Source organism: Apteryx mantelli, chromosome 3 (genome assembly GCF_036417845.1).
Source record: "Apteryx mantelli isolate bAptMan1 chromosome 3, bAptMan1.hap1, whole genome shotgun sequence".
In the NCBI taxonomy this organism is placed as follows: Eukaryota; Metazoa; Chordata; class Aves; order Apterygiformes; family Apterygidae; genus Apteryx; species Apteryx mantelli.
This window is the reverse complement of record NC_089980.1, coordinates 87,464,211-87,487,916: the sequence shown is the minus strand read 5'-3', so window position 1 is coordinate 87,487,916 and position 23,706 is coordinate 87,464,211. Positions and strand designations below refer to the sequence as shown.

Below are 23,706 nucleotides of genomic sequence, written 5' to 3'. Positions count from 1 at the left end.
TGCAGAAAACGGTGTAATTAATAGAGACAGTCTGATGTGTCCACATAAAAGCAAGTGGGATGATAAGTAGTAGCAGCGCAGACGTTTCCAGGGGAGGAAGGGGAGTAGGGTTGTCATTGCCTGAGCCCCAGCTGAGACCCCATCAGGAATTCTTGATACTGCTCTGATCATTCATGTAGCAGTTGCAAGAGGGGCAGTGAAACACTATTAAGATGTCAGGATTTGGAAATACAGGATCTCTCTTACCAGAGGAGACTTAGAGAGGTTAGTCTAATAACCCTACCAAACCAAAGGCTGTTCTTTATAAATATATCTGGATGGGAAAAAACAGTTGCAGAAAAAAAAGAGTCATTTAAGCCTAAAGACCATTGATAGCACAAGAAAACCTGTGCCTGAAAATAATGAGGCTAAAAATCAGATGAAGGGGGTTTTTTCCTTCTGGAATTGAGATTCTGAAAAAGCCCCAAATAAAGCAAAGAAAAAAATTACGCATTTTCAAGACAGAACTCCAAACGCTTACATAAGGATTTGTACAACACAGTGATCCAAGAGATCCAGTCTCATCTGGTGCTGCTGATGCTAAGCCAAATGCACACAATACAGATCTGACCTTGCACCTCCCACGCCAGTACACTGAACCAGGCTGTTCTCGGGCTGCAGCAGCAAAGGCCAAGGACACACCTGGGCTTGAGTCCTGAGCTTGGACTCCAACATCAGGACAGAGACTGATCTGCAAGCACTCATCAGCCAAAGCATAGGTACTCAGGACCTTCTGTGAGTTAAGATGGCAGCTGAGAATGGTTTATAAACACCACTGGCATCTAGATGTTGGACTTGAGAACAAAAGTCTCTTAGTGACTCACACTAACTAACCCCCAGCATCCCTGTACAACTGGTGAGTCTACCTTTGTGAAAAATAATCATTAAATGATATTGCCTAGGTCAGAAGCAGGGTCAAGAACTCACAGGACTGTTCTTGCCCCAGCAATACCTAGTTGCACACAGCAAGGAGGAATTGCTTGGATTTAATTGCTCTGAAACGCGAAGGTGAGCTTTTTTCCATCTTGAGAGTTAATTTTTAGTTTTACTAATCAAATCTTCATATACAACTAACAACTTATACAATTTCTGTCAGGATTTTAATTCATAATTATTTGCTTACTGCCAACACAGCTGATTTTAAACCAGAATGGTAAGTCAATTTTCTTTAATCTTTGCTCTTTCACACTAATCTTCACAAAACTAGAAGTACAGCATGAAATAGACTTTATAGCATCTGCTTTAGGAGATGAAGGCAAGTGATAAATTACTTGCCTAGGAGGAGATAAGGTTATTAATCAGCGTGGCTGCAGGGTGCACTGAGTATTAAATAACAGGTGAACAGGAGGAGGTTTTTGCTTTTTAAAGCTTAAATCTAAGCTTGTTCTATAAAATTAAGCTGACACCTGTTACTTGTGCAAGCAATTCTTCATGCAGAAATCAGTATAAATTACAGCCTTCAAATCAAAATCAGGACATAAAGACTGCTTTGCATTTCTTTTAATAACAAAAAGTGGGCCTGACACAATTTGGTCTTTTATGTGATTTGTTAAAGATGATTATTTGAATGGGAAGAGCTGAATGCAACTCTTTGCCATTCTCTGAAAGTTATGTCCACTGGCACTTCCTGGTTAAATGCAGATTTTACTTTACATTTTTAGATTCTCCTTTCTAGTTTAATTTGTTTTCCAAGAAAGCATCTCAGCCACTTACACAGTTCCATACTGCTGTCCTCTATCACCAAGGCATGCAACTTCCTGACTCATCGCACTTACCGATGGCATCACAAGAGGTTTGACCTACAGAGCTCCCAAAGGAGGAAAACTACTACTGAATTCAGAGTTTGCATGTGTGAACACGCATGATTTATTTGTGAATATACATTCAAGACAGAATGAACTCTCTCTTGCCTCTGCCACTCAGGGCCTCTCTGTCAAAAGCTTTTAATTTTGCTTTGTAGTACAACCTTTAGAATACATGCAGTAGGCAGGTTTGAATTTCAGGTTAAGTGTTATGGCTTTTTGGAGAGAGGTGTTATGCTGGAGCTTGGGGAGGGAGTTTACCTTTCAGTACAGACTTTCCCTGATATTTTACTGCATACTAAAATTTGAGCTGCACAGAATGTAGCAACCTACCAAGAAGGACATCAATACTATATACAAAGCAAATCTATACTGGGACTAGACAAATGGTTTATTTAGACAGCTGAATCAGCCCTATTGTAACAACTGCAATTCAGACTGATGTCCGCTTGCAAGAAGATGGAACCAGCTGCTTCCTGTGACTAGGCTAGAAGAGCACTGGAATATATATCTGACACTGTCTCCCACAAGTACTCTTGTATCTGAGTTAGGACATTACAATATGGATGAGTGGACAACCAGATGGGTAAAAAACTGGTTGGATGGTCAGGCTCAGCGGGTAGTGGTAGATGGGTCATATTCTACCTGGAGGCCAGTTAGAAGAGGAGTGTCACAGGGGTCTATACTAAGATTTGTCCTGTTTAATATCTTTATCAGTGGCCTGAAGGAGGTGATGGACTGCATTCTTGCCAAGTTTGCAGATGACACCAAACTGGTGAGGCTAGTCACTACACTCAAAGGCAGAGCTGCCATCCAAGGGGACCCAGACAGATTGGAGGAATGGGCTGACAGGAACCTGATGAAATTCAACAAGAACAAATGCCAAGTCCTGCACCAGAGGAGGAAGAATCCCCTGCAACGATATGGGCTGGGAACTGCCTGGCTGGGGAGCAGCTCTGCAGAAAAGGCCTTGGGGATCATGTTGCAAAGAAGGCCAACAGGACTTGAGGCTGTACTAGCAGAAAAACAGCCTGTAGATCAAGAGAAGTACTGAGCACTTGTGTGAGCACATCTAGATACTGTGTCCAGTTTTGGGCCCCCTAATACAAGACAGACAATGTTAAACGGAGGTGAGTTCAGCAGAGAGTCAACAAGATGGTCAGGAGCTGGAGCACCTGCCCTCTGTGGAAAGGCTGGGAGAACACAGCTTGTTCAGCCTGGGGAAGAGACGGCTTCGGGGGAACCTAACAGCAGCCCCCCAGTGCCTATAGAGAGGTCATCAAGACGACACAGCCAGGCTCTTCAGCAGCACATGGCAGGAGGACAAGAGACAGCAGGCATACATGAAATGAGAGGTACAGACTGGATATTAGGAAAAGCTTTTTCACAATGAGGACAGTCAAGCAGTGTAACAGATTGCCTGGAGAGGTTGTGCCGTCTCCATTTTGGAGAAAATTCAGGGGTTTCCAAGACCGAACTGGAGAAAGCCCGGAGCAACCTCATCTGACCTCACAGCTGACCTTGCTTTGAGCAGGGGCCTGGACTACAGACCTCTCAAGGTCCCTTGCCAACTTGGATTATCCTGTGATCCTACATGAAGGAAGTTCCCAGCTATCTCTAATCTGCGGGGAATACCAGTACTGTAGCACCCTTACCCCAGTAGTCAGTAGGAGAACATGAAGGAACCAGCTTTCAAAAAGCTGAACTGTACTACAGTGAGAAAGAAAATCTTAAGCATTCAGTGGGTTTCTCCCTTTTTTTTTTTCTTTCACTATCTATCAGCAGTGCATTACAGAGTGCACATATTCAACAACTGCCTACGTCAGAAGAAAAAAAAAAGATAAGAAAGATCAATTTTGACATTTTTTTTCTTTCCCGTGGCTGATAAAATATTATTCTCCTCAGAATATATACCCATAAATTTTCAGTCTAGATTTTTGTACCAGAAAACAGGACTCTGACTATTGGAGATTATTCCAGTGTTTACAAAATTTCACTCTCTAGCAATTTCCCAAAATACTGACTGCATGCTTCCATTCTGTCTCATCCTAATACAGTGCAAGTTAATCCCTCTGTCTCCATACTGTTTACACTCTTCAGAGAAACGGAGGACTGTTACATCACATAGTCAATTAGACAGATCATGTTCTTCTAATGTTTCCTCAAATCCACTCTAACACCAAAAAAAGCATTAGTGTTTCTTGTCATAATATCAGAATGGCTTTCCATTTCTGGGGAAGTAGTCCCACTACTAACTGCAGAATAGCGGGTGAAGTCTCATCAGAGAGGGAAATGAGCCCACTCAAGTTCTTTGATGTCGCTGCACACAAACCTCCCAAACTGCATGTTTTCTTATCAAGGTTACAGTGACAAGAACTACAGGATGCCTTGTCTGTCCTCTCTTCATCAGCCTCATCCAAAGTCCCTGACGTCAGCGGAAATATTCCCATTCACTTGGAGGGCCTTGGATTAAGTCCCAAGTCTTAAAAGAATAAAAGCAAGGAGAAAATGAGACATTAGTTTCCAATGAAGTTGCTTGGAATTCCTGCTTTGAAGTAGCAACAGAACAACTTTGAGAGTGGGTGGGAAGGACTTTTAAAATTAAAAAGAATGACAGGAAGAGAATGTTTTAAATTTCTAATTGAAAAAAAGTGTTTTGGAAAATATTCTGTGAAAATGTTTTGCATTAACTTATTCGTTCAGTCAAGGGAACATTCCACTCGTGTTCAGTGGAAAAATGAAAACCTGAATGTCACAGTATTTACTTTGATGTTCTCTTCATAAATTGGAGCTTATCGGAGTCTTTGTGCAACATACAACTTCTCAGACTGCCTTCCAATTAAAGAAAAACTAAATAGAACCATGTAAGTAGAATTGGTTCATTCAGATATTTCACAAATAGGAAGTGACAGAACATTGCAAAGTGTATAATGGCTTTATTCTCACTGGGTGAAATTCAGCTCCTGACTTAATGCAATAGTTCTGCACAAGGGAGCTACCTGAATGCTAACAGAATAAGAGGCTCTATGGTGTTCTCAATGCACCAACACACTTGACCAAACCCTATGCAATGTGTATACAGCTACAGGAAAGCCTGATTCCATGTGTTACATGTGCACTATGTTCCTTGGCTGCCCTGCAGCTGGGTGCTTTCATGTAAGGTAACTCTCACCCAGAAAGTTATATGCTTAGAATTCACATGTAAAATCTTCCAGTTCATAGAAGGTCTTATAATCACCCCATAGTTCCCTGATAACCAAATGACTATTCTCAGGAGGTCTGCTGTATCACGAGATTCATATGCTTTTTCTGGATCAGGTTGCTGTTCATTTGCTCTGTGACTAATTTTTCTAAAATCAAAACAACCATTCTAAGGCATAAGTCAAAGGAAAGCCATCTCTCTCTCTCTCCCCAGATATTTCACTAATGCACAGTCTAGAATAGTTACAGTATGACTAAGTAGTAGGAAAAAGCTTCTTTTTCTGCTTTTATCTTCAAAATGGTTCAATCAGGAGTGCTGAACCAAAAGAAAATACTAAAGAAAAGCAAGAAATGAATTGAAAAGCACATCTTGCATTTTATAATAACAAACTTACGTTGCACTGCTTGCTCTGTAAATCCTACAGAAGAGCTCCTCCTTAGCTCAGGCTGCCTGTTTCTTAAAAAATGGACATGCAGAATGTGCTGCAGGCAATGAAGCATATTAGCATTTTAATTCATGTTAGTATATCCTCTGAGGGAAAACCTGTCTTGAAAGCTACCTAAGCCTGCGTGTCAGAAACTTCCTTAAATGTGTTTTGGCAACAGTTATTTGAGACGTGAAGATTTCTGATGTTTTTACAGTTCCCTAAAAAGAAATTGGGCAACTTCAAAAAAACCAGATTGCTGCCAATTTCAAAACAGGATGTTTTTGTTATTGATGACTGTAATCGGGATTAGTGACCTTGCAAATGTAAACAACCCATCCATTACCTCTTCTTGTCTAATTATTGCTGAAATTTTTTTTCCCCTTTATAAACTGTGCTGTATGAATACTTCAGCACTCATAATCAGGCAATAACCAGACCTCCCACAGAACTGAAAATAGTAGTAGCCAATGTCACCAGCTAGTTGAAGGGAAAATGAAGAGAAGAGAAGGAAAGTATTTAGTATATGGCTAGTGATTTAAAAATCAAGGTGGCTGTTATCAGTACATAGTAAAAACAAGATAGAAAAGACACCCCCACAAGAAGATACACTACAAGTATATCTGAAGAAAGAACCACTGTCAAGAGATAACCTTGGAAAGCACCTGAGCCCCTGAGGCTGCAAGAAGGAAAGTTCTGCAGCACTTTATCTTGCAGTTAGAAATGTGACACCCGAGACCTCACCTTCTGATGCCCAAATTCATTCAATATTGTGCCCAGCTTCTTCGTGTTGCTGTGAAATTTATGAGCAGCAATAGCTGGATTGGGATCCCTCCAGTCAATGGACAGGCGATGATACCAGAGGTGCCGTCCCTCCTGAATGTGCGCCGACTTGATGCTGGGATCAAAGCGATGCACTTCACATCCACTGTTAGCCATGTTCACCTCAAACTGGTTGTCATCATTGCCCAGCCTACAAAACAAAAAAGACATAGCTACTGGAGCTGCAAAAAAATGTATTAGTGAAAGTAGACTATTCCAAGGACTCACAGGCATATAAGAAGGGACAACTCTACCAGTTAGTTTCTGAAGCAAAGTAGAGGAGCTGTTGGGATACTTTTGGGGATTCATCCATAGCACTGAGCACAGGCTAACCCTAATTCTGATGAGACTACCAGAAATAAAGCTAATGGACCACAATCATGCCTGTTGAAGTTTTGGAGTAAGTAGTGAGATAAAGGAAATTTAAAGGAATATGTGTTTTTTCCCAATGTCACATGCTTAAGTGACCTCAAAAAACTTTTCATGAATTTTTGATTCATAGAATGAAACTATTTTAGTCAGATTGGATGAACTTAACTCATCAGAAAACTCAAGCACAGTGCAATATACTGCATATGATTATAAGGAAGGGCTCCTCTCAAGACAAGTAGTAAATCATTTTTAGCCAGGCAAATAACTATCTCAAAGAACTGATTTCTCAATTCAGAAGGTGACATCATTTATAAGAGAGTAAATTGAACATTCACATCTTAGTGCTGTCATTAATACAAGCACTTAGTACAATATCAGCATATCGATATTCCTCTATTTTCAATCTGCCTTCTCTTGACAAGATTATAATACATTCTTTAGTCCCCAGAGCACAAACTTCCAATAACCAAGGTATACGCAGAAGATCAAATATATTTAAAATGTGCACAAAACTGTTTTGTAAAATCAGGCATATTTCCCACTACATCTATAATCTGGTTTTACAAAGACAAGCTACAATTGCCACCAATAAAGACAGGACCCAGGAGCAAAGTGCCACTCTTTCTCCATGTACATGAAGACAAAAATACAAATCTAAAACTAAATTCTTCCCAAGAGCAGCAGAACTGGTACACCAACTTAGGGAAAGGTTGCTGCTAATTTGACAAAGACCCAAAAGAAAGGGAAAGATGAGCAGTCCCTTAATACAGAAAATAGTATTGTCTCAGTCCCCGTCTCCGCAAGGAAAGGTGTATTGACATTAAATTGCCTTACGAAGCTGTGCCATATTCCCACCCCATAAAGCCAAGTGAATCGCACAGAGTCCACTAAAACTAAAAAATTCTGGTATTTGCCACCACAGTCACACATCTGCATCTCAGGCCTTCCCTACAATGTAGACTATGATGTCCACTTCACCCCTGTCCCTCCAAGCTTGTTCCAAGTGTGGTTCAATTCATGCACTAAACCTTAAACATAATCAAAATTATGCTGTTGGATTACATACACATGTAACACTGGGAAGAGACTCAAGCTTTTTAAATTAGAGTTTCAACCAGTTGTACTAATTGAGAATATCCAATTCTCAGGTCCTAACAGCATGGCATTTATCTATCACAGACAAACTGTTATCAGGCAGTACTCTCAGACATACAGTCAGTGCACCTGCTATACGGCAACACAACTACCCTTAGGCACATATTTTTAAAAGGGTGTGACACTGAGATAATCATCTGTCATTTGAGTCAACATGTAAAATATAATACATTTGAAATCACGCTAAATTATGATACAGCATTAAACCAGTACTAAACAATTTACATGGAGACATATTGGTAAACAAATCCAACTTCTGAAACAATGTTTGGAAGAGCATATATTTGGAAGTTAGGAATACAGTATCACCTTTGCTGCACAGTATAATACTGTCCTATGAGAATGGCTTCCACTGAACAGTTTTCCTCTTCAAGAAAGGAAAAGGATATTGGGCTTGCAAAAACAGCGTGCTTTTAAGAATGATTTTATTTCACAGGATTTCAGCCTATAAAAACGTACAGGATGGAAAGAGAGTAGTTTTCTTTTAATACACTCAATATAGATTAGGAAAAAAGTTCAGAAGTTAATCAAGTCAATGGAAATACTTGTTTGCATATGACATTCTGTAGACGGGACACAGATGAATGAAGACCAATGTAATCTCTTCGGAATGAGAAGCTGGCTAAAAACGAACAAAGTGTGAATTGTTTGGGACAATTAAGGCATTAGAGTGATGAGCATATCAGTGACTGGCGGACACATGTGTGTGTGATACGCTCCTAATGGTTCCAGCTGATTTGTTCCAGAGGGCCAGATGCTTTTGGTGTAAACAAAACTCCCGCTGCCTTCAAGCAGATTGTTACTCAAATGTGGCTGCAAAGTGAGGTTCACAGTGGTGCAACACAGAAAAAAATACTTGAGGGCAAGGAAGGTGCTGGTATATCTTCCGACTCCCTCGCCTACAGCTCACATTTATGCTAGAAGAGAGAGCTAATCAACAGCAAATGTTAATGAGAGAAAATAATATTCAAAAGAACTGCAAACTGATTTGCAAAATTCCAGGCCCATGCGTGACCATGCTAAGTGCTAATGTAGCATGGAAAAAGCAAACAAATGAGGTTTCCTGAGAAAGATTTTGCATTGCTTTAAAAGGATTATGATCTTAACAGAAGTGTGTGGAGGTCACGAAAGACTAGAGAGGCCCATCCCCACTGGCGGGAGAGAACAGCTGCCATCTTCAGTAACAGCGAAACATAAAATGCGTAAGGTGCTGACCTATTTTTACTGTAAAGAAGACTGAACTTGGTCACACAGTCAAGAATTACACGCAATCCTCTGTAGCAGGGATAAAGGTGAGCTTTAAAAGGAGCAACAACATCCAGCGAAGGGGCCCTTCTCGCCTGCGGGCGCTGCTGCCAGGCAGCAGGGCAAGCAAGCCCATCAAGGAGACAGAGTGGCATACCAGGGGCAGACGGGACGGCGGTGTCCCTTGGCTAGCCTCTGCTTGCAGGGTTCGCTGAGGGTCACGGTAAACAGAGCCTCACACTTTGAATAAACGCTGGGCTGGAGCTCACACTGAACCGAGCATCACGTCTGCCCGGAGCCCAGCAAATGTGCAGGCAGCACAAGGGCGGCTGTGTCACCTCCACCGCAGCTGCCACAGCTTTGGCAACAGTCGCAGCTATCCCAGCCTGCTGCCTGCAGGTACACTGGCTTCCAAAGGGACCACCAAACAGAGGTGTTAAAAACATGTATGCCAAGGTACTGCTTTCTCTTTTGGTGGGTTTTTGGTTTTTTCTTCTCAAAGGAAGATAATCAAGCTCTGCAGCTGGGGAGAAAAGAAGCCTTCCCTGCCTGGACCCTGAATCCCCTTCATTTTAAGATCATCCTGGAAGGGCTTTTATACAGTCTTGCAGTGAACACTTAAAACCTCAGCTGCTAAGTTTCTGAAATCCTATTCATTTATATTATCCCAGCTTGCATGCCTGCCTGTTGTGTTTGTTACAGACTTAGTTTAATCTAAGCAGATTTAGCGCTAATAACTAGAGCTCACTAATGCATATTGCAAGTAAATGTCATACTGGGAAATCCTGTCCCCCAAGCAAAAACATTGCTGCCTCACAGTAGTGGAAGCAACTAATACTAATCTAAAAAGATCTCCAGAGGTTTCAGACACTGCTCACTCCCATTCACATGTAACCTCTTCTACAGCCCTCATGAAGGCAGAGTACAAGCAGCACGTTTTGTTCAATTTTTAATGATGCATGGATTTAATTCAGGATTCCCAGTAACACTCATGCTGAACTTTCACATTTGTGCTCCCTCCATCCTCTCCATGGAGAATGTTCTTCATTGAAAGCAGCTGCTCTCCATTTGCTCTTTATGAAGTGCATGAGATAACAGAAACATTTAAAGGGGATTTTTGTCTTAGTCAGAACAAAATTACTTTTCTGCCTGTCATAAACTAAAGGAAGTCAGTCTGACAGAAGAATTAAGCAGTAATGAGCTCCGAAAGCTGCAAAAGGAATCTGAAGGATTAAAGACTACTTCTCCTTAACCCCAAATATCTCTATTTTTGTAACTGTTTCATGAGATACATCATTGCTGGGTATTTATTGCACATGTGTGCATGATGACTGATGGGAAAGTCAACATCAATTTCAATCTCTGCTAAGCTTACTGTTCCATCAGAACAGACAATCTGGCATTTGAGCTCCCTGTACCATATCAAGAACAGCACCAATATAAAGTACTGATGTGGTATACACTCACCAGTTGAGATCTGTTCAAAAAACACCACCAAGTTATCTTTGTGTTCATCAGCTCTGTGCCAGATCTGTCCTAGAACAGCTGACATAAACTCTGCATTGTGTCTACTGGCTACTTCAACAGAAATACATTTCTCAACCCACATCTGGCCCATATCAAAGGAACAGAGGGACATTAACACTGGAACACAGATCTAGTATTAATAGTTATGTAACTCACAGGGTAAGGTCTAGATTTATTCCATCAACCTTTGGGTACTTAATCAAGACACCTAAAGTCAACAGCTATGTTATCCTGGGTTCCCTCTCGAATCAAAGGAAAGCCATAGGTACCTCCAGAAGGCTATTCAGCTTAGCTGATTTTCCACCCGAATGTGCCTTCCTCTCTCCACTGACTATTAGAAGGAGCCTCAGGCAATGAACCAGAACTACAGCTGAGCAGGAAAAGTCTGGACCTAAGGGTAGGTTAATACAGCATTGCCTCTAAATTGCCCCTAAAAGGCAATTGTTCTTCTGCCACTGAGCAATACAGCTGAATGACATCTGAGAGCCCCTTGCCCTCTCAGGAGTTGGGTCTTTATAGCTCAATGGTCTTTACACCACTTGATCCAAAGCCCACTCAAGTTAACAGAAAATACTCTTTGCTGTAGTAGGCTCTGGATCCACTTTATGTTAACTGCTGATGTTAATTGCTGTGTGCTAATCACTGAGAAATGACAACCAGATACAGCTCTTTCTTTGCCATGGAAGGTTTCTAAGCAGCAGCAGCAAAATCACAGGAATAAACTGTGCTGATTCAGGGGAGATGGAGTCCTTCAATATATCTCTAACCTGAAGCCGACTCCCAGGAAAATAAACATCAAGTTTTATTAGGTGGCAGTCATTTGGTGATCTGTGTGAAATGAGGTCCAGATCCCAATGATCATTCTCATAATCAAACTATGCACTGCTGTAAAATGTAAAAGGCCAGCGGTTTGATGAACTCTGAAGACTGAACTCCCTTGCCCTCCCAAGAGGTAGAGTGTATTATTAGCTGGTAAACAAGCTACATTTGCAATTTAACTATCTTGTTCTGTGAAGAGTGAAGATCTCAATCTCAAGTGTTGCAAACATCATAAACACTATAAACATCTTAAAATAAAACCACAACTGCCTTTATTATTATCCCTTTGGCACAGGTCACCCCTGAAGTACTTAGCAAACACACTCTCATATGGAGATGTATGACTTTGTTAATGAAGTTTTATAAATAATGCTGCTGAAGTACCTGGCAATTATGCAAGGCATTTCTGCTCAGGGAAGATGCTGTATGCTCCTCAGTTTCTCATTAATTTCCATCTTCCTCTATCAAAACCACCACTCACTACTCCCTATTTGGCAATTTGCTTTCATGCTGATATTAGAAAAGTGTCTACAGCAGCACATCTATATATATTAAACACACCTGAACAAAGTCCACATTTTTTAAAAGACAACATTGTTGCAGTATGTTTTGCATTTATAAGGCTTTTTGAGGCTAAAATGTATCATGAAATGATTTGCTGCATTTTAAAGAGAGCACTTACCCAAGTGAATAGAGACGGCATTGCTTGTTTCTCATTCGATGAATAAGGCTAAACCTCTCATCAAGACAGATTGACCAGGGCTTCTTTGTGGTTTCAGAGTGCCCTGTCAGGCTGTTCAGGTTCATGTGTTCACATAAAATCTGTTGAAATCAAAAGATGCTCCATTTTAATGTCACTCCTTTAATTTGTTTTTAATTTGTCTTCTGGGGAAAGAGTTGAAAGAAGAAAAATGTTAATTGGTTTAATTAAAATCTGATTGACAGTCAGATCCACAGTTATGGAGATTTGATTTTTTTTTCTTGTTTGTGTGTTCTGTTTGGTGACATTTAAGGCTTACATAATCCCCCAGAGAGCACCACAGTTTGAAAAGCAAGTAATTAAACATTAGTACTATACCCTGAAATCAATTTTCCTGAGAACAAGTTATTTCAGTATAAAAATGCATTATTTTTTCCTTTCAAACCTTGGACTGGATTCTGCACCCTGTATCATGTCAAAATAAAATCTCATGATTCACTGTTTATTTAAAAGGTAGTGTCACTGCAATGTACACTGTATATTACACCTTGAGCGTCTCAGATTTCAGTTCCCAAAGAGATTTAATGATGGCCTAAACACATTCCCTATCCAATAACAAAGGGATTTAAGCAAGTGCTTAACTAAACAGAGGAATAATTCCAAGTGTTTCAATGCTGTGCTAGCTTAGATATCTCGAATCTAAAACTCAGGAAAAAAGCACTGCAAAAGGAGAAGAGAGACAAAACCTGCAGGAGGAACAGGGTAAGTCAAAGTCCTTGTAAAGAACAAGAAAGCAACTAGTAAAAAGTGGTGAATTCACCAGAAACCTGGATGTGTTTTACATAATGGAGTGCCTACATCATTTGACAGTTATGGGATGTCTGAGTGACATTGCTTGGAGGAGCTCTTGTTTGCAATCCCAGCTTTGCCTGGCCACCCAGCAGCTAGGTGAGAGCTTCAATGTCCCCTGTCACTATACACACAGAGCTGTGCTCTACCAGTCAGCACCAAGGCATTTGCAGAGGGCTGCTGTTACACCCACCAGCTGATGGGTTCAAGGGCTGGAAAAGTGGCTGGCATCAGGGGCTACACTTTACCTACAATCTCTGCAATGCTCTCCTAAAACACCATCCTCCTCCCAGACCCACTCTGGGAAAAGACACTTGTGGAGCTGGAAGAGGGTGTCCCAACACATCATACAAGGAGCACAGCATGCAGAAGCCAAGGGAAAGTCAGCGCAACTGGTAAGGCCATTGCTGTAGCAGTGTTAAGGAGGTAATGGAAAGCAAAGGTAAGCACAGCAGCTGTGACTACTTCTGCCTAAGAGAGGCTGCACTGTTCAGCATTGACAACAGCTTACAAGTCCTTGTTGAAGGTCTCTTCCAATCAAGTGCGGCCTGGCCATCAAACTCAGGAGTTGCAGGGCATGGGCTGCTAAGATGCAAACGTGAAAGTAAAGACTGCAAAGCACTGTAGGCACCCAAATGAGCCTTTGTGAGGAAAAGCTGCTCTCTGAACCCAGCACCAGCTGCGATGCCAGAAACTGTCAGGGACAGGAGCTGGCACTGCCAGAAAGCCAAAAACAGGAGGAAAAAACAACAGTAGAGCTAAAAACAGGTTAAATATCAGTTCTCAGCTGACTATTCTCACACCTTCCTTCTCAGGCTCAGTTCTCTGTTTTAGCCAAACTAAAAAGCACAGATCTTTTGATCTTTTTGAACAGTTATTCAGAAATTTTTGTTTCTGAAGAATTATACACAGGGCGTGAGAATGAAAACTGGAATCCAGCCTTTGCTGTGGTAGGCACTGTCCACATGCCTTATAACAAGTAAATAAAACTCTCATTTTTAAAGAGGCTTAAGCTCTGGAAGATCATTATCTGGAGCATTACATTCACAGAGCTGCATGCTGCACAACCTCCCTACCCCTGCTTAGCTCATAATTTCCAGGGAAAATTTCATAAAACCTTATGTAGCATCTCTTCATGCTGCTCTCAGAATTCACTAAGCTTTAAGCAATGACTTGCACTGAACCCCACTACCCATTTCCCTTCTGTCATACAACAATCAAGGAATAAATGACTTTGTGATAACAAGCACTAATTTTAAGACATAGAAAAACACGCTTTCTACAGAAAAATAAAAGATTCTGCCATTCTACTACTTAATTGACTCATGGTATTATAAGCAATTACAACACTCAGAATTTGTAGCAATTTTAACAGCTCTTGCTATTGAAATACAACCACAAATCAGAAGACCTGAACTCTACCTTTAGCACCATCACCAGTCTGTTATGTGACATGCAGAGCATAAGGTCCTGGGCTGGGTTTCTATGCATTGCTCTTGTACAGATAACAGTAAGTATAAGATGGTTCTTCTGATTATTAGGTATTGAAAAAGCTTTGGTTCACACCTCAGTGAACCCTGATGACATGGCATCTTGTCCCTCCACTGGTGTGATCTGCTTTGCTGAACGCCTTCAGCTGAGCACAGAGTAATTAGCTGACACTTGCTCAGCACACAAAGAAAATGAGATCCCATGCTCATCTATGTAAGCAGGATCCCATTTCCTGTAATGCTCATACCAATCATAGTGTTACCTTGTCAGCTGTTAATCGTGTAACATCTGCCAGGTCAGGAACAAGGTTTCTCTCCTATTCTGTTTTCACTTATGCTTGTCCCCAGGGTCAGTTACTCTGGGAATGAAACTTCTTGATTAGTATGTCAGAAGCAATAAAGTCTCTGCTAATTGATGTCCTTGTAGGTTTTGACCCAGCTAGTGGAGTTTAGCAGAATCTGCCACTGTTTATTAAGTCGCTGAAACAAAGGCTGTTTTCAGCTTGATATACCTGCCTCAGCCTAAACTTCTCTACTAGATAATAAGCAGCTCTACAGATATCTCTGCTGTCTCCATGTAAGTCCTCTTTCCTCCTGTCCTCTCACTGCCAGAGCGCATGAAGACCAAGATGTCACTTCCACATTTTTGAACGTTTAGCCAGGGGTAGCCACAAGTTTGAGGATAAGTGAACACTCTGCTACCCTCCCAGTTACCATACCATAGGCACAGCAGCATATTTTTAGATGTATTTCAACTGACTCTTCCATGTCAGCCTTAAAGGTGTTGCATTAACAAAACATAATGTTACTGTTAATTACTTATGTTAATGACATTTCAGTGACATAAACACCTGAGGCGTCTTGTTATTCTTCTGTGTGAAAGATAGTGCAGTTAAATCTGTATTGAAGGGCTGCTTGCTGATAGACTTGAATACTTAAAAGTACCTGCCCTGTCAGAACTGTGGACATCCAGTACCTTTTCCATTCTTCATTACAGGAAACATATGTATAAGCACTGTTGTGGAGAAGTGATGTCTATATTAAGACATGATAACCTGATTTCCATATATTTGAGCCCTGGAAGCATCTGTCAATGCAAGGTGGATTTGGAGGTGATATCTTTGAAAAAGCACTTAAAAATACAAGTTTTTCAGATCACCACCACCTTTTTTGTTCTCAGATAATCAGAATTCTGTTAGTACTGTTAGGAAAACTTGCCCAGGCTAGGGACTGATGCCTTGTTCTCATTTTACTGTGAACCTCAAATGCATCCTTTTTAAGTTAAAATGAACCTGGTTATCACATTATTACTGAGAGGTTGAGTGGTAGAATACACAGTCCTTTTGCTACACAGTGCTCAGTACTTTTCTCTATCTGAGAGAGAGAGTGAGAAAGAGAGAGAAATGAGAGAGGAACAATTTCTGGAATTTCAGCTGTACTGTATTTCTGTCAGGACATGAACAACTCCGTAAATAAAAAGCAAGGAAATAGCGCACTCTTTCTACCCTGTGTTTTGATGTTTACATTCATGTTTGTTAGGTTATGTGATAAAAAGCTAGTCTGCCCACACACAGAGGAGCTCGGAGGAACAACGGGAAGGTGGGGGAACTTAAATAATACCATGCCCTGGCTACTCCCAGGCCCCTCACAGGAGGGCAATCAACCCCTAAAAGGCTCAACACCACACACACAAAGGAGCACAGAGGCACAACGCCAGGTGGGGAAACCCTAAAAGCCCAGTCAGAGAAACAGATCTTCTGGCCCCATCCCAGGAGAGCCAAGAGTCTCCTGGTCCAGGTGTGAAAACCATCAAGATGAGTCAATGGGAGACACTCTCCAGAGCACCTTTTGGACTTTCAGAGGTGGGGTTACTACTTAGGGGTAAGGGATTCATTGTGGGATGCAGGGGAACAGTATTTCAGGATTGCACAAGACTTTTTAGGGGATGTTCATGGGACGAACCAAAGGCAGAGAAAGGGAGGGATCAAGGAGGTTTGGAGAGAAACAAATGTGGGAAAATAGAGGGATAATGAGATAAAAAGAGCCAGTCACGCATAAACAGTGCTGGTCAGTACGTTCGTCTGGCCATGCCCTGTGCCTGATCGGCACAGACTGTCCTACCTTCTTATTAAAATCCATTTCTAACTGTTTTCCTGGAGGCTCTCTATTCTGTGTCCATGTGTATGTCTAAGTGCCAGCAACTGGAGTGGGATCACAGGTCACAAAGCCTGGGGGTCTCTGGTGCCAGCAACTGGAGAGAGTGAAGGTATGTAAGTCGGTGTGTGATTGCTAGCAAATATCAAGCCAGACTAGCTGGTGAGCAGGTTATGCTGCAGGGGAGCCAGGTATGTGTGTACCAGCAACTGGAGGTGGACTGTGGGCCTCAAGGGCTTGTATGTCCAGGTGCCAGCAACTGGGGAGAGCAGGGATCCAGGGGCAGCTGCTGAGCAGACTGAGTGTCTCAGCCCAGCTACTGGAGGGATCCACATTGTACATACACATATAAATATTTCCCATTAATGGACCTTCATCCTGATCAGCTGGAGAGGGGAACAGGATGAGGCTGTTGGTGCTCTTTGTGCCCGTGTTGATCTGTGTGGCCAGCTGCGTATATATGTGGTGTGTATGTGTGTTTGTGCGTGTGTCCACTGGGAATACATGCTCAGCCTCTCTATTAGCTGGATATGGAAGGGATGAAGCTGCACAGCAGCCTCGCCTCAATCGGGCTACCAGATTCGGCCTCTCCCTAACAATGTTGACCATCACTGCTAAGTTGAGCAACTTTAGAAATAAAACAGTCCAAGCAATTGCAACAGTGGCTTGGTGTGAGGTTAATTTCTTACCTGAGGGGAAACAGGCTGTGTCAGGCAAATTATTTTCTAAATAGAGACAGAAACAAAAACCTACCTGAGAAGTGCTTATGTACTTCAGGAACCTCAAGGCCTCATAGTTCAGGGAAGGAGTTGGACTTGCCCATGGTTGTAGATCAATGTGCCATCTTATAGTCTGTAGAGGAAAAAAAATCAGTTAAAGGAATATCATTCCTTTCTCAGTACAAGCTTAAAATGCAAGGGCTAAAAAAACAAGGAGATTTCATTTTAAACAAAAAGAGTTTTCTAAAGGCTTGTCTATACATGAAAGTCATTGCAGAATAAAGTGGAGTCTGAACTACAGTGAAAGAGCATCTTACTCTGATTTATCTTAATCAACTTTGAAAGCAGATGTACTTAATTCAGAAAAAAACAGAAATGCTGACACTCCACATTATTCTAGGACACCCAGACAAGTGCTGGTTTGTGTAAATACCATGAAGAAAAACTAAATCTGAATACCCAAATTCTCTAGCAGGCATCTGAAAACATAAAATAATTTTACATCTATTGCACAACTTTGCTTGAGTATCCAGTGAAACAAGAACTTGTAAACAGTAATGAATCACTGAAGGAAACCTCTGCAAACAGTCTCTTTCCTTTTTTAAAGTACAGCTTCATTAGAAAAGAAGGTTTCTTGCATTCTTTTAGAAAAGTCCTGTTAATCTCCCACCCTGCTCGACGAGAGGTATCAGAATTCTTTGTTTTCCTGAAAAAAATGTCAGTGTGGCTGCCTTTAGCCCTACAACTCCTCCTTTTTATAACCACAGAGAACTAGCTTTAGTGGATGCTTTCTGTGCTCCATATGAGGCCCATCAGCTCTGAATCTTGGGATCCTGTCAGGTTTTTGAACAACACTTCCCACATACACAAAGTGGGCCAGCAAAGGTCTTTGAGCCATGTGCTTGCAGAGCAACAGGGCTCTGCACTCCCATCTGCACTACCTTCTCCTAATTCTGCCTGCTCTCGTCACGTTAGGAAGCTTAGATGTGTTATCTCTTGCCCTCAAGTAGATATAAATACAGGCACAATGTACGTTGTTCTGACTTAAGATTGGTTCCTCCTGACCAGTCACTTCACCTTCGGCTGTGACAACTCACCTCTGTGGCTGGGCAGGTAGTAGCAAGCTTCCCCTTAATCACTTGTGATTAAATAAGCTTCCATAAAGAACATCTTTTTTTCTCTCTCTCTCTCTCTCTCTATCTCTCTCTCTCTCTCTCTCTCTCTATAGGACCATTTTGACATCCAAAAAACTACCAAGCGAACAAACAAAAAAAACCATTTGGGATTCCCAAAGGACTTCATTTTACTAAGAAACTCTAGAAAACATAGAGAAAATAGCAATTAATTGGACTAGATGGAGTGGAGTCACAGAGTGGAGGCACTCAGCCTGCTGACAGGACAGCCCCGAAGCCTCTGCAGGTCTCTAGCCCTGGATGGGAGGAAGCAGCAGTGCCAGGACAGCAGGGATCCTCGGATAGCAGACAAGAACACAGGAAAGACAGAAAGAAAAAGCAAAGCTGAAAAACAAAGATTATTAAAGAGGACCAAGGCCAGATGCAGTTTGCCTTGAATTGACATCATGAGTTCCTATTTTCACTGCCAAAGTAAACAAAGTCTGGAGTGAATGTGAGCCAGGAGGTCTGTATGAGGCTTATTGTTCCTTTAGGGTTTTTTTCTTTTTTTTTTTTTTTTACTGTAAAGAGATGCTGAAAAGAATATTTGAGAAACTTTTTCAGAACCTGACAAAAGTACCATTTCCTACCCTGAAGCTTGCTTTTTTGGCTTCTGACTGCTCCCACCCAGCGCAGCACTGAAACCAAGCTAGCCAGCAAGCTCTGCAGGAGCAGGTACCCCAGCATGCCGATTTCAGCCCACAAACAGCCAGCAGCAGGAAGATAGGTGCTGACTTGGGAGGGGAAAGCATGCAGTCTTTCACAATGAGTCGCACAGCCCACGTGGCTGAACAACATCCACAATGACAGGAATGCTGTTGTTTCAACAGGCTTGAGAGCTGAAATGAAAATGAAGACTGACTATCATTTTCAGGCAAAACACCCAGGCACCGAAACATCTGTGCCCAGCTCTTCTCAAATCTGTCTGTCTGCAAAGCACCTCATCAAGCAATGGAATTAGAGGGCAGCCACGGTGGCACTGTTCCGCAGGAATTCCCACTGCACAGAGCTCAGGGGGAAGAACAAGATCCCGCCTGTAATTAATCACATGAACGAGGTTCTTTCTCCTAACAGAGGAATATCAAAGAGCCACTGAGGCTTATTTTCAGGTTCTTAAAATTTTAAAGATGACGGACCGCCTTCCCACTGGTAACCTGCAAAATATATCAGTACTCACACAAGAAAAGACGATAAAAATCCCAGTGACTTGATAATTCAGTTTCACTACAAAAAATAAAGAGATCAACCTTTCATATCGTTCTTTAAATTTAGGAGTACTACACAAATGTTACTTATGTAACAGAGATCAGAATTGAGCTCCTTATTCATGGCAATACTTTTGCAAAGCTTCTCAAACTTCACATTTTGCACTTGGCTCCTTATTAAGCAGCAGTCCTTTTCTATTCACTAATGAATAAATTAGAAAGGTCTGTTCCTAACACCTCTTGAGCCACACTGGGCAGTTTAGTGGTTATGTTACAGTAAGATTCACAGGCTACGAATGGTATTAAAACTTTACTGTGCTAAGTACTGTACAGATGGGCATGAAAATGCAGTTCACCTTGATGATGTTAACCCACTGATGTCAGTGATGCAACGTGGATATACATTCAGGATTGACAAAATACCTTTCTGAACTTCATATACCCTATTTATATCAGTAGCCTTTGTTTACAGCTTTTCAGATAATTTTGATAGCATTCAGATGTTTGATAGCATTCCCACGTCAGCCTTTTTGAACTCTGCAAATAAAATGTATGCCGTCCCTGTGAACCATCTGCTTTGCAAAAATCAGGATCTTCCTTATTGCTCAAGAAGTTTGTTCCCTCTAGATTTTGTGATATTTTCCTCAAAGTAGGCCTGACGGTGGCACTACAGTTTGGAGTTTCTTACTTGTGTCACAAAAGCCTCCAGAGCAAGTAACGGAGACCAGGTCCCTATGGCTGTTCAGGTGCTGTACAAAACCAGACTGAGAAGCACAGTGTTCTCAGGAGAGACAGAGGAAGTATTATGGGCCAGATTACACAGTTTGGGAAATGAAGTCCAGACAGACCGGCCCAAGGTCAGGCAGGAGGAGCCAGAAAGCCAGCCTGGGTTTACTGCAGCTGTGGCCACCTCTGTCACCGTAAGGTATGCTATCTCCCCATGGTAAGGACTCGGCCAATGAGACACCATGACTGCGTTTCCTAAAACACTGCTGTATCCTGATCCCATGATACAAAGAGATGACAGCATCTGGAAAGCTGAAATACCACTTTAAAATGTCCTATAAAAGAATCTTAAAGTGTCCTCATATTTACATTGCTTCACTTGCAGACACTGCTTGAAATTACCATTGTAAGACAAAGCATTCTTCAGAAAGACTTTAAGACAGGCACTGATCAAACACTGACTTCAGAAACCCTGGAAGTATAAGGGGTATCCAGAAATAGGTATCCAGAATGAAGTCTAGATTTTTAGTAGATGAGATAAGCACAGAGCAAAGAAAATCTTAAAGCAATGTCCTTGTTTTCTTAAGAAAACCAAGATTCACCTGACACTGATTTTTTTCCAGATATTTCACACACATGGACTGATTTTTCCTTCAGACCAATCTGACAGTAATCTGTAGTGACCTTCCCCTGGAGATCACTTATTTCTAGTTTTTCTCCCTCACCAGCCATCCGTGATAATCATCTGATAACCCCTTAATAATCTGTAGCATATGTATGGTATAATTTGTCCTTCTAAAAATCTGAAATTATAATACAAAGTTGAATCAACATGTCCAAAGGGCTCACCAAAGAGCAGGTGTAAAACTGTAGGTTTGCAAAGTTTCTGGCTTTCCTAGTATAAACCTGAACACAGAAGCGTAAATTATGAAATTCTTCCCAGATCTGTACAGTTGTACAGTTTGGACTGTACAAACAGCCCAAATCATTAAGGAATCTGCTTTTTTTTTACACTGGAAAGAGAACAAGACTTTAATCACGAAAGCAGTGGTCCAGGAAGCATAAATACAAATGTACATCCCTTTAGACATACCTTTTTTTTTAACAAATTTCCTCAACTAAACCTAACAGAATAAAGAACTGACAAGGTCCAGGACTTTACATAAAATTCTAGTCTCAGGTAGGTGACATATTTGTGATCCATTTCCTGGCTACTTCTGAGAACAAGTAATGTTTGCTTTGACTTTTTTTTTTTTGGCTGTTTCAATTTGGAAAGGGAATTAGTACATTTTCCATGGTTCCATCTTTTCTAACTTAGTGTTTTTCTCTCCTTTACATCTCCTTCCTTTTTGGCAACCTCTTAAAATACAAGACAATATTAGCCATGCTTTGGCTAAATTTTGGAATCCCATTGCCCTGCTTAAAATGTCTGCTGTTTCCAAAGAAGAAAAGAAAGACTCGTCAATTCATAGTCAGACATTGTAATCAAGGGAAAAACATAAAACCCTCTAGTTAAACTGTACAATAATTTTTTACATTTGAGGCAGGACCAAATATGAATGCAGAGCATCTGTGGTAAGAAACTCCATCAACAGCTATAAATATTTGCTAGCCATAGAAACAAGTGACATACATATCCTCGTTTCCAACTGTTCTGGCTTTGCTCTGTAACCACTAAGTTCATCCCTTTTGGAAGGGTACAGTTGAACAGATTTTACTCTTGGGTGAAATTTTGCAGTGTTTTTATCAGTTTAAAATGCAATGGGTTGGACTAAAATTGCAAAATTTCAGCCTACTACATTATATACAGATCACAGCGCTGCAGGCTAGCCCCCTATGGAGCAGATCGGCCCTGGCTATGATTCACAACCATCATCTTCTTTGGGCTCCATCTGGAGCCCCTGTGGCCCTAGGCATATTATTTTGTGGGGGTGTTTTCAGTTCAGAAGTACCTTAAATAACGAGAGGGTTGTGTTGCAGCTCACCAGAGTACTGGCTTGATAGCACATCTCAAGATGCCTTGCCAGTGATATGTAACAAGTGCAAAGCCTGTTGAGGTGTGGGAGGTCCGGGGAAGGTGGAGGTAGCAAACCTGGTATATTCTTATTCACACCAACTATTTGGAGCAGTTCTTGCAGTGAATTATCCCTCGTGAACTACTAAGTTCGCTTTCAGAAGTAATTAATTGGCTGACGCCAAAGGAGAGCCCGGGGGCGAATGTGCAGTGTGGACAGCGAGGGGACCAAACTCCCAGAGGCGCCTGGGAAGTTAAGTTATTTGACATGACAGATGAGTGAAACAGCTTCTTAAAGGGCATGATTCATCTCGCTGTAGTGTAGATGTCCAAAATAAGTAAGATGAATCACACCCTGGAAATGTCCATTTCTCTCCATTAAGTGCAAAGGAAGTCTGGAGGACTAGCTCAGCTTATCTACACTGTAGGCATTTAACGTTAAAGAGGAGGGATCCCAGACCCAATTCTCATGTATGCCACACTAAAACATAGCCACTGCCTTTGTTTTTTCAAGGACTGAGTCTACTCTTTAGCTGCGAGCCTCAATTAATGCTTAACTGCACTTTATTCTTCAGCACGGCTGAATAAGTCTTAATGTTTTACATTCAGAGCAGCGATGCATGGCACAAGCAAAACAAACTCCACCTCAAAGTGGAGGCATCAATCATAAAGAACAGGCATTTCCCAGCCTTGGCAAAGGCTTCCTTGAGAAAGACAGAGGTCAATTTACAAGTTCCCCTTTAGCTAAATCTAATCAACGTTATACAGAAGGTTCGCAAGAGGTACATCCATAAAATCATACTACACTAAATAGGTAACTTAGAAGTAGCTGGGACATTCACAGGTTCAGTAAGCTGTAATTTAAAATACAAGCTTCCAAAGTGACTGTGACTCATCGTTAAAGCTCTGATCAACTAACTTCTAAAGCAGCTGGTATAATTGGTATTCCATTCCTATATGTCTGAATGGTTTCTTTTCCTTTTTTTCCTATTACTGTTATTTTTTATTTGCAGTTTGGCTTTCTTAAACACACAAATTTTTCACCTAAGAAACAATACTGCAGAAACTGTTACATGCACTCTTGCTCTGTGTATGTGCGTGCGCGTTCGTACAGGCTGAGAGAAAAGTGGTGTCTTCCCTCCGCAGCATCAGGTGTTACAAGCATCACTGGATAAACACAGCTGAGATCTAATCTGGCAACCACCTAAACTGAGAATTTCTGTTCCAACAGTGAAACTTCTACCTGCCGCAGGCAGACCGTAATGAACTG

At 41.4% G+C, this 23,706-nt stretch overlaps 1 protein-coding gene across 3 annotated transcripts in view; it reads right to left on the bottom strand.

The window, feature by feature from the left end:
- Positions 1–23,706, bottom strand: part of METTL24 (methyltransferase like 24) — a 60,675-nt gene that overhangs the window by 22,631 nt on the left and 14,338 nt on the right. For all 3 annotated transcript variants that reach the window (XM_067293861.1, XM_013948958.2, XM_067293862.1), the window contains exons 2-4: positions 17,354–17,452; positions 12,090–12,229; positions 6,212–6,440 (exon numbers count right to left, since the gene is read on the bottom strand). In XM_067293861.1, coding sequence (XP_067149962.1) covers positions 6,212–6,440; positions 12,090–12,229; positions 17,354–17,452 — 468 coding nt within the window. The remainder of the gene's footprint in view (positions 1–6,211; positions 6,441–12,089; positions 12,230–17,353; positions 17,453–23,706) is intronic.